This window comes from Vanacampus margaritifer, chromosome 6, assembly GCF_051991255.1.
Source record: "Vanacampus margaritifer isolate UIUO_Vmar chromosome 6, RoL_Vmar_1.0, whole genome shotgun sequence".
NCBI classification, from domain to species: Eukaryota; Metazoa; Chordata; class Actinopteri; order Syngnathiformes; family Syngnathidae; genus Vanacampus; species Vanacampus margaritifer.
In genome coordinates this window covers 23,106,412-23,118,815 of record NC_135437.1, presented here as the reverse complement: position 1 = coordinate 23,118,815, position 12,404 = coordinate 23,106,412, and the positions used below count along the sequence as shown (strand labels likewise).

General features: G+C 36.9%; 1 protein-coding gene across 2 annotated transcripts in view; it reads right to left on the bottom strand.

Annotated features, from left to right (window-relative positions):
• The window catches only part of trhr2 (thyrotropin releasing hormone receptor 2), a 31,066-nt gene extending 22,301 nt beyond the window's left edge, over nt 1-8,765 (bottom strand). The window contains exons 1-3 of one of the 2 annotated variants that reach the window (XM_077569502.1): nt 8,730-8,749; nt 8,604-8,648; nt 342-1,046 (exon numbers count right to left, since the gene is read on the bottom strand). In XM_077569502.1, the coding sequence (XP_077425628.1) occupies nt 342-724 (383 nt within the window). In that variant the 5' untranslated portion in view covers nt 725-1,046; nt 8,604-8,648; nt 8,730-8,749. Of the gene's footprint in view, nt 1-341; nt 1,047-8,603 lie in introns of both variants that reach the window. The other variant, XM_077569501.1, reaches the window with a different exon arrangement.
• Between the last annotated feature and the right edge of the window lie 3,639 nt (nt 8,766-12,404).

Sequence of the window (12,404 nt, the reverse complement as noted above, 5' to 3'; positions counted from 1 at the left end):
AATTAAAAGGTCCTGATGATATAAATTTGGTACATTCCCATTGAATAAAAAAATGTTCTGAAAATATTGTCGAGATCATGCAAAAAAAATGAAGGGGTGTCAATAACAGTGAGCAGTACTGTATGTAGGCTACTTGTATGAACTGGCCCGTAGCGGGAAGAAGCTTGGAGACTACAGATTTAGAACATAAACACATAAGCACAGACAGTTATTAAGCAGTGTAAGGTACCTCGTAGTGCAGTAAGACTGAAAGTGCAGAATACCGAGGTGACCATCCGGCATCCGCAGAGCCATCTTGGTCATTCATTGTTTTCTACAAAGTGTTGCCTGGCCATACTCACCTTTCCACAGTGAAGGCGGTGATGGAGCAGGATGACACATTTATGCCCAAGTACTGCAGGTAGGTGATTCCCAAGCAGCCAGCGTGCCCGAACACCCAGGTTCCCGTGAGACTGTCTGAGATGTTAGGAAGTCCCGCCGCTACTAAAACAGTTAAGTCAGCTATGGCCAGGCTCACCAGGTAACAATTTGTTGGCGTCCTCATGTGGCGGCTGGTCAGGACAACAAGGACTACCATGATGTTACCAACAATGCCGACGCCGCACACAAGCAGGACCAAGAAAACAGATACCGTCTTGTACTCCAGGGACTGGGAAATGACAATGCTGGGACTCAGGGATATGTTAGTTGGAGTGTCAACTCTGGAGCTCACATTGTCAGTCATGTCTATTTGAAAAGCTTCACTGTTTTTCTCTCCGAGTGTGAGTTAGTAAAGGCTAGAATTGTTTAATTAAAAGAAATTGAGGGACATGTTCCTTCCCCTGCATTGACAGCTGACTCTCATCTCATGCAGTTTGATTTAAAACTAATGCAATGCCAATTGTTACTTGAAACTTGCTGCTGGCTTGTTTGTAATTGAGTTGATCATCGGGTCTACATTGTAAGCTAATACAGATGGAAACAAACGCATGAGTGAATACGACATTATAGGTGATTGTCTCTTGTGATTGAATTTCTGAACAGCCCCCAGGCACCTAATCAGTCACCTAGAACAGGAAAGAAAACAGAAGAAAGGGAAGAAGGGGATCAATTTGTATCAATTTTCATAAATAATCAATCTTTCCTAACATGCTTGGCAGTAGTGTCACTAGAGGGAATTACTGTATTAAATTAATGGAATTGATCATTCTGTGTAGGAGTAAGGAGATGATTCAAAGGTGTGTGACATTACTGCACATTACTGTGTGACATTACTGCAATACCACGAAGAGCATTTTTTTGTGAGGGTGGGGGGTAGGGGGAAAAAGAGCTAAATGTATGCCTTGCAAGGGACATTTGAATAATGTCATCACACCAATTCTTGAAATGTCATACATCTGAGGATATGTGATTTAAGTAAATCGTGATTGCTGACTTTCAAGTCAATTTAATTTATCACACCTCTGAAAAGCAAGGCATATTTTGAGGTTGTCTTACTCATGACAAATATAGAGAACAGTAGGGCTGGGCGACATAGCCAACCCCCCCCCCCCCCCCCCCCAAAAAAAAAAATTCCAGTCATTCTGGACGATTATGATTTGAATTGATTTTAATCTAATAAACCCAACAAACATGTATTTGTTTATTCAAAAATAATTCCTGCACTAAATGTTCAGACAACAATAATGTTTACTGATTCTAAATTTGTTTTAACATAAACTTAACATTTATAGTTTGTGCTGAAATGCCACAATTAAGTAGTTGGTAGTGAAGGATTTTAATATGTTTGTAATCTTGTGCGTGTTCAAATAAATCAAAGATGAGATTCTTGTGAAAAGGGTCCTTGCAAGGTTGATTCATTACAGAGATCTCTGGTCACACAATTGCATATAGCCCAAGCAGTGTCATCCAATATGTGTGTGTCTCTCCCCCAAGGAGACACAGCCCTTTTATTACAATCAGAGTTTGTACAGAAAAACGCCTCTCTCCTCCCATCAAATACGAAAATCAGATTTCATTCTCACAGTATGCTAGGTTGATCTTTCACATTTAGACAAAAAAGAATCTCAGCATGCTAGATTGAACTTGAATTTTCACAAGCAGGACAAAACAGGGAATTTAGACAAAACAAGATAACAGATAGGTTAAGGTCGAGTTATATTGAGTTTGACATTATTACACCTGTGTAGATGTGCATCTACACATCTATAACTAAATTCAAAATGATTAAAATATAAAATAAAGAATTAAAAATGTTAACAGTAGCTATTGTAAACATGTCTTGTACACCACTAATCCAGCATTCTGCCACTTGTGAAAATTTACAACTCAAAATAACATTTGGATGTAACACAACATAAGAACAACAGCTTTTAATAATTAAGAAGAAACTCGATTTTGCAACTTTTCAATGATTTGATTATTTAAATGACAATTAATCAAATTAATTTGATTTATTGCCCAGCCCTAGAGAACGGTATAGGGAAAATGAATGAGACATATTATGGTGTTTTCCTGGATAGTGGAGTAGCGAGAAATTTTTTAGTGGGATGGCTAGGATGACGCACTGGCCACTGGCCACGGGCACGGCGTGGGCGTGGGCATACTTTGGACACACATGATGCCGCACATTTGCATGATTGCAGCCTCCTGTATCTGAAAAGTTATTGTTTTAAAAATATATATATATTTCTTTATTATTCAATATGGTATGTTACTATATATAAGAGGCATATATTACTTAACGTAACTGAAGAATCTGATGTTCAATTACTTTTTTGTCGAGTTTAATACAAGTGGAATGTGATCTAAGGATACTCCACCAATGTGAAAATGTCAGGAAAGTCACAGGTATTAAAATATTGCCCTATATGTGGGCTGGCCTCCCTATAGCCACCACACAGCTCCACCACTGCAAGTCCTAGCTCATCTCTTCACATATTGAACTTTTTCTCTTGGGGGCTGCCTTTAATGAATTGAGGTGGACATGAAATGAAAAAGTAATTCAGTTATATTATTCTGCCATTAATCAAAATGTATCAAGCTCATGTCTGAGCACACACAACAAAATAACTGACCTTCTGCCTCTCCTTGAAATGATGTTCCCATACGTCCAATTTACATTCTCATAAAAATTGCAGCGAGCTAATGCATTTTCTTTCATAGTTATCCATACATGCATTATCTGAGGGACGAAGCATTTACCGGCGTATACAGGCGAGAGGCAGGACACACCCTAGACCAGGGATAAGGAACCCTGGTCCTTGAGAGACACTGTCCTGCCTGTTTTCCATGTCTCTCTCCTCTAACACAGCTGACTCAACTGATCAGCTAATCAGCAAGCTCTGTAGAAGTTTGATAATGATCTTATTCATCAATCAGGTGTGTTGATGGAGGGAGACATGGAAAACAGGCAGGACAGCGGGTCTTGAGGACCTGCAGGGTTCCCTACTACTGGCCTAGACTGATCACCCATCATTCACAGGGCTGACAAATAGACAGAAAAACATTTAGCATGTAATTACCTGAGTCCACGCAAGTACTACGAGTTCTGTTTTGTTTTTCAATCAATTTGACTTCCAATCTACTCTCCTCATTTGCATGTTGACAGAAACGTGTTCTAAAAACAAGAGTGAGACTTTATTTATTTATTTATTTATTATCTGACACTGGAGCACTTGGAAATGTAAATTGCATTATAAATACAATTGATTATTATTATTATTATTATTATTATTATTATTATTATTATTATTATTATTATTATTATTGTGTGGAACTGAGTGTTGTCTCTGTATAACATGACTGGCACACAAAGAGACTTGAATTCTATACCATCAGAAATCTTGAGGAAGTTACAAGCCAGGAACTCTTGTCCAAATGTGTCTGTTTCTGACCAACATTCTGCATGAATGGATAAACAATTCTCCAAATTCAGGTAAACACCAAAAATATGTCAATTAATTTGTCCAAGTAACACGTGCATCAGTCTTCAGTTGAAAAATAAATTATATGCATAAATGTGGGGCAATTGGCAAACTTAGGGCCAAATCCAGTAAGAATGCGCTGCGTCCGCTAACAGTGCTAAAAATGGCTCCACATCTGCACCCGCAGTTTGCGCCTTGTTATACCAGCGCAAGCACGTGGGCATACAGTATGCATCTTTCACGTGAAAGTGATTACAAAATGCCCCCCACCTCACCACCACCACCACCGCTCAGCCCGGGTTACGTCATGTGTTGTAAACCAACAGAGAAAAATGCCCCCACCTTCGCCGCTCCTCTCTCACACCCTACGCACCATGCGTGATTAGTGTGAGGGGGGGCGGGCAATTTCTCCGCCAAATGTATGCAATGACGTATAAACCACCGACGCAATCTGGTTGACAGCGCAGTTAGAGCTGAATTTCCCCATTTGCGTGCGTTTAGTGGTTTACACGCTCCATTTATACCAGTTAGCGCCGCGCAAAGGTTTTAGATGTTTCCGCCTACCAACACACCTGATACTAAAGATCAGAATCGTTGCCTTGCATGCTGATGAGTTAATTATATGAATCAGGTGTGCTAGTGAGCGGAAACGTATAAAACCTGCAGGACTTCGGACCTCGAGGACCGGAATTGGTGAACCCTGTGTTTGATTTATTGGCTTTATTTGGATGTCTGCCCAGTGACTGTTGAAATCCTACTAAGCTAAACCGTTATTAAGTCAGGAATGAGCATCCAAATAAATAAATAAATAATATAAAAATAAGAATAATAAAAATATATTTCTTTTTACAAACCCAAAACATTCACCAGTCAAATTGTGTTGGTGCTTGTAGGTAACGTTACTGGTTCCGCTGCTTTATGTACCCATAAACAGCAACACGTGACATCTGTTTATATATCTACTACGCTGCTATTCCGGAAAGCTCTCGGTCTCACCGTCTCTGTGCAGAGCCCGGGCGCAGCACAGCATGCAGATCGTATTTATATAATACAATGCAATACAATACAATACAACTTTATTTATATAGAGCATTTCACAACAGCCGCAGCAGTAACAAAGCGCTTTACATATAACATGAATAATAAAAACAATAGTACAACAGCAAAGACAGTGAAAGCTGTGAATTTAAGCACAAATTAATGATACTAACACATACAGATGAGATCATATTAATAACATTAATATTCATTAATGTTTAAATACGTTCATTAAAACGTTCACGAGTGTTAACATAATCCAGAGTTCTATGCCTTCTATTTATTGTGGATGTGTGTGTGTGTGTATGGCATGTCGATATGTTCTAGGTTCTGTTTTATCAAGAGTTATAATTGACAATAAAAATATAATTGATTTCAATTATAAGCCTGTACCAAGTGAATGGACTTAAAATAAACTTATTTTAACTATTTTCGATTAAGAACGATCTTTGATTCAAAATGATTTAAATGACACTGATTTTTGCTTCACTCTATAGATGTGCAGTCTGACTCGCTAATGCTAAATAGCGCGCTACTTGCGACACTTTTATCACTCAAAAGAACGGCTTCACGCTGCAAAAAAAAACAACTTTTATTTAAATAACTTGATCGTGACTTTTTCCTTTTACTCTCTAATGTCGCTACAACTTAACAGTGTATTATACCGCGTGGAACCACACTGCCCCTCAGTGGCCAAACCAGGTACAACATGAACAGCGCCAAATAAAGGCACACACAGACAAAGGCAAGACAGTATAAAATTATTTAAATAAAATAGATTTTGGGACATTTAAAATCGATTCTGAATCGTACTAAATGAGAATCGTGATTCTTATGAGAATCAATTTTTTGGGCAAACCCCTAATTACCAGCATTCACAACACTGAAAATCAAAATGCATGTAGTAATAGCCTGAATCATACATGCAGTAGCTTGTCAAATACCTCAAAGGCTAAAAAAAAATAAAAGGTATTTTGTGAAAGAAAGTTATCTAGCGTTTTGCGTGCAAATTGATAGGCATGCTCATGGGCTACACGCTTGAGCGCACACCCCATCCTGTGGCCAAGGGTAGCAACATGGCGTCCGTGTTTTCAATAGGCCAAACTCTCTCTATGTATGGCTCTGAGTTGCGCTTTCTGTGGAAGTACTGCCCTACACTATAGCGTGAGTTGCCATAATCATTTTGGGCGGATTTAGAATGATATACATATGCATAACAAACATAGTAGGGACTAGGGAGACCGGGGCTAGTTGTATCACTTTTTATACTTTTATCTAGTTCCTGGAATTAATACATCATATATAAACAAAATGTATACCAGATGAAAGACCAAAGTCTTAGGTATATTTTTTGTATTCATGTCATTTTCATACCTTGTGTCAGTGCAGAGTTATGAGCCATCAAATAGAGGGAGTGAACAAGTGACATGTTGCCCCACCAATGGGTAAGTTGTCACACTATAGATATCAAGATATATCACACTGGATTTTGCAACTAATAAAGTAAAACAAGGACAAAATTATCCCTTTTCTTTTTACAGCTAGAGAAATTGTTTGTCATTGATCTTGTAAATTTACTAGCGTCATTGAGCAAACTTTAACATAAAATATTATGTAATCGATTAAAGTCCTTAGGAACTGCTGGCATGTAGGTCATAGCTCTCAGCCTCAAATGCCAGTTTTGCTCAATTTAAACTGGAAATTTGAGATTAAGTTGAATTTCAAAAAATAAATGATTTAGCTTAATTGATAATGGATGGTTCATCATGAAACTTAAACCAGTCCTAACATGGGGGCATACTGTAGTTCCATCAACAACTGGAAAAAAAAAATTTAAACAATGACATAAAACCTGGCAAACTAATTTCCTTACTCTTCAGACTCATGAAGAGCAATTCTGGCATACAAAAACCGAGTTGCCAGAGCTGCATTTTTCTTTGGCCCATTCTTTGCATATGTGACAACAAACCCCAAAATGACTGAGACAAGTTGCCCAAAAATACCATGTTAGCTAATATTTGCTCTCGTTTAAAGTTAGTGTCAGGTTCATTCGACCTTGAACATATAATAAACGGACACCGAAGGAAGACAAGATTTTATTTCTCGCGAGGAGAATGAACAGAGCTTAAAACAGAGCAGTGACTGAGGCATGAAAAGATACCTGAATCTCTCCTCTAACGAGTCCACATGATTTGCTGCTAGAATTTGTCTGTACACGTCACCTGTTTCGAAATATATGAAGTCGAAAATTGTTACTCTCAGCTCATAATGTGCTATTCTCTTCTCAGACAGTACACAACCCCTGACCATTTAGACGAAGAAAATTAGTATTCCACTTTTTCGTTGCGCCCTCTGGTCGAGAAGAAAATCGCAATGTGACAACTTACCCATGATACAACTAGTCCCTGTCTCCCCTACCTCAACAATATTAATTATAATACTATTATATATTAATTTTGAGTGAGTTGATTTTTGATTTGTACAAAATGAGTTTTTAGATTAAACGTTTGTTTGTTCTGCAGTTTTGTGTAATCCTTAGATGGCAATTTTTATGCAAGGGAGCCCTTGGCAGTGGCACTAGGGGGAAAAAACTGTTATTTTGCAGTTTGATTCAAACCCTTTGTTGTTGAGTTAGGACAGTGGATCTTTAATACATGTATAAAAAAAATATTATCAAAAGACCAGGTATTTAGCATGTATTTTGTCCATTACTTAAAATAGCATTTTGGATGTGTGTGGGAAAATGGTGATTTTTTTTCCCTCCTCTAGATGGTGCTCTTAGTTTAAAGATGCAGAGGAAAGTTAATCAATTGCCATTACTGTAATACTGTATATATTATTAATTTCCATTGGAAATGTAATAAAAAATTAAATTCCATCTTTAAATCAAGAGCATCAGCTAGAGAAGTAAAAAAAATGGAAGTGACGGTGATTCATGAAGCTTCATTTTCCCATCACTACTATTTGACCCTCGAGTAGAAGTGATAAATAATTCACCCCCACCCCCACTCTCTGTCCTCCAGTATATAAACTGCCCACCCCTGTTAACATATTTGTATTATTAAATATTTGTTCTATTTGTATGCTGATCTACGACACGTGAATTATTATTATTATTATTATTATTATTATTATTATTATTATTATTATTATTATTATTATTATTATTGCTATTGCTATTGCTATTGCTATTGCTATTGCTATACCTATTTAATGTGTAAATACCTATTGACTTAAACTACAAACTCCTCTGATTCCGTGCATGCAACATGCATAATAGTTGGCAGTTTTTAGAAAATAATAATAATTAAAAGAAAATGTGTGTGCAGTATCGGAGACACAAGATTGGCAATTTAAAAAAATAAAAAAGTGTTTGAGTGTCAAGCCATCCAAGCTCAACTGCTATGTGAAAAAGCAGATGTTATACAGACGGTAAAAATGTTCAAAGGCTGCATAAGGCTAAGATAATAAACGTTCGCATTCCTCTCCCGATGTAGCTGCATGAATTCTGATCTTCTGCCTTAATTGCTTTAGTTGATTTACTCGTTTTTTCAGTAATGCAAAACACAATTGAATGAATGCATCAATGTGACAATAAAGTTTCACATATGTTGATCATAAACTTGTTTAGCTAATAAAGACAAAATAAAAGTCGCTTACCTTATGTCTCTTTGCAACATCTTATCTTCATCCTGAATCAATTTCCTTACATAATCAAAAAAGAAATTCCCAAAGTACAGTCTGGTTGCACCAAAGCAATTCACTGTGAAACTGTGAGTGGTCTACCTGCTGTAACGCTCCTTTGCCGGATAAGTCACCAGTCACCGCTCAGTCTACAACTTGGGAAGCAGTGTGTATGACTTCAAAATAAAAGTGTAACACCTTCACAATAAATTGCTATATACGGTATGACCTGCACTATTGCGCTACTACACGATTCTCACCGTGCATACAAATTACTTTATCATATTTGACGAATCACTCCTGTTGCGTTTAATCAAAAATATATATTTTTATAAAACTAAATATGTGTAGTCATGGGATATAAGAACGATTGAATTCAATACTTCAGATTAATTAAAAATTTCAAATTAACATACTGATAGCTACACGTTTTTTGGCTATGTAGGTACAACATGGTTTCCGTTTCTATACACTTCAAATGACATGAGCCCTACCTTCACGTGCTATGGGAAAGATGGACCTTACCACTTGGAAACTCGTTCTGTTCATCTGCTTTTGTTGTCGTAGTAAAACTAAATACATAAATAAATACTAATTGTAAAACTGAACAGTTACGGCAAATAATGAGTTATAAAGGACAGGACTTCGATTTGTGTATAAGCTACGTAATTGTGTAGATTCTAAAACAACTTGCTAGCAGACGATAAAGCCTTTGTAAGTGTTATTTTTTATTTATTTTTTTATTCTTTTTTTTTTTTTTTTTTTTTTTACTATTTACGAATCAGACATGTTGAAAGTTGAAAAGTTCTCACAGCTTGAAAATTCGGGTATCAAAAGAAATTCCCAGTTCTCCAGCGCAATAAAAACACGATATTAGGGGGCGTTCACGTGCATTTTTCAACTTGATAAATATTTAATACCACATCATTTACCATTTCGATATCACATGAAGGCAGGAAAACTCATCGAAGACCACGGGTAAATATGAGTTAGAATTAATGTTGCGTCCGATGCACTTATGGGCTTCTTAAGTAACTCCTTTGTAGACATTAAGGAAGTCAAACTTATTTGACGCGAACGAACAAACTTTTTTTTCCAATCACGTTCATCGTAACAGCACTGCCGTCTTTCACGTCATCCTTACGCCACAGACACGAGCCGACAACTCATCAAAAAAGACAACTCTGACACTAATAATGGTACATTCAATTTGTTATAAATGAAAATAATACTTGGTATGAAGGATTATATATATATTGTACGTTTATTTATACCAGTGACAGTAAGGAAATTCTTCCAATGCTGTATGATTGTCAGATGATGGCGGTAATTTGAGCAAAAACCCTTCATTCATTCAGAACTGGACCAAATGACTTCAGATGCAGCGATAACAATTACATAGGATCAATTCACTGTGAAGACATCGTGATGCTGATGGATGAATCATCACACGTATGAAATTGTTTCCATTTATGTTTATCCGCGTCAAAATACCCCGTAGTATGGCGACTCCAAGCGGACAACAAGGATACCTGCACCTTACAACTGTATTTGTGAACAACATAATTGGACAGCGATTACAGAATGAATGTATCTATCGTAATATCAGCAGTTTTATTTTCCTCATTGTCACTTTTGATGCTACATAGATTCAACTCCTTAAGTTTTATTTTCTTCCAATAATGCTATAAAACATCTTGCTTCTCCAAATCTGTTTCCATTTTCTTTGAAGCTGCATGTCCCCAATAAGTCCCCAAGATTTCAACCAATCGATCGATCAAGTGTTCATCTGCGGAGGTTAAAAAAAGAAAGAAAAAAAGGATCAAGTATATTTGTATATATACAAGAGTAGAAAGTACAAATATCTGTTTAGGGCATAAAGTAAAAAGTCATCACAAAATAACTAAAAATGTATTTAAGTAGTAGTAGTAGTAGTAGTAGTACTTCATTACTTCGCTTTGCTGTTCTCTACCAACAAGGTATTTTTTCAATATCATTTTGTAGTGACTCTGTTATTTTTCTTTCTTGAAATGCAAATTATTTTCAAGTGCCATCTCTAATGACAGAACGTAAATTAGTAGTTAAAAATTCATTCAGCTCGGTTGGTGCATTGTACATTATTTGGTGTACTGTAATACAACTATCTAGCGGTAATAAAATGACAGTAAAAGATGAAAATAATGTTTGTTGTTGTTGTTATAGTATAGGAATTGTAGTATATAAAGAACAAAGTAGTAAATGTATATAAAATAAGAAATATCGGAATGTGCACTAAAGTGCTGTGGTGTGTTCTGGCTTTGACTCCGTACCTGAATGGTGAAATGTGGTGGCAGTATACAATTAACTTACATTCCAATTAACCTAGTATGATTCTATTTCCCCACTGCCGTTCCCAAAACATTGCATTTGACTCATCTTAAGGTTTTTCTTGTATTATGTCAGACTGCTTTACCACTTCTACAACACACACAAAAAGTAGCTTTCTCTTACATTCATGACATATACCACTAACATGAAATGCCATTAAAGAATCATTCAGAGGTCCTTTAAACAGGTTTTTAAAATACATTTAAAAAGTGAGTAGAACTGATTGAAAATAATGAACGGAGCTCTCAACTAACAAGTTTGAAGTGAATGTAAAAATGTCACTTATATTGCTGAAAAATAAAGATAATTTAATAGTTGAGTGACTAAGCTTGTGATGCAAAACTGAGCAAACAATGGCTTAAGAAAACAACTGATGTACTGTATGTAAAAGATTACCACTTCCAAACTGCGCCACAGATGCAGCCTATGGAAAATAGTATTATATCCTATGGCTGCCGTCCATCCTCTTCAGCCTCAGTCAGTGGACTATGTCGACACTCAAATACGACAAATATTTTAAATTCCTAGATTGACTTTTCCAATGATGCTAAGCACCACACTCTGACATACACGTTCACCTCTTCTCTCACTCATGTTAGCATCGCTTACTGTATGTAGCCAGTGCTTTTATATGTCAATTCTGTAATAAAAGCAACTCATCATCCTGTTTTGTTGTTTTTTAAGGGGGGGGGGGGTATATTTGGTCCTTTTTGGTCTAGAAGTGTCCCTGATCGTAGAACTTGTTTTCAGCAACTCCAGTGCTGAGCATACGGTTCTCTCTTTTCAGTTGTTTAATTTCTAGTTTAACAACTCCAGCGCTGAGCATACGGTTCTCTCTTTTCAGTTGTTCAATTTCCAGTTTCGTCTGTTTCAGCATGTCTTTGTGGAAATCAACATCCGCTCCAAGCTGCTCTACTGTCGAAGTTAACCTTTCAATTCGCCGAGATGTTGAACTTGTTTCCATCATGAGTTCAATGGTTGAAATCGTATTGGACGTGTCGTGTTTATTCGAGTGCCATTGGGTCGCTGGCAACAAGTGGGGGTTAACGTTGGAACTTTCACTGTTGTCTTTGGAGTCCCCTTTCTTTCGTTTGTTGACAGACTTCTTGGTTATGTTGTTGGTTTGCACTTTAGAGATGTTTATTGCGCCCTTGGCGGACGTTTCTGTGTATTCCACACCTGGTAAATTCATTTTTGTTGAGTTTTCGGCGTCACTCACTTTGACGTTAGCGTTTACTGGCGTCCCCTTCTTTCCCATAATGTTCTTAGACAGCTTCTGTTCAAACTTCAAGGTGTCACCGAGGCTTTTCAAAATCCTTTTTTCCATATTGACGGATTGTTTGTATGTGTACCAAATATTAAATTATTAGAGTCACCTCATATAATGGTTATCTAATTTTGACTTGACTT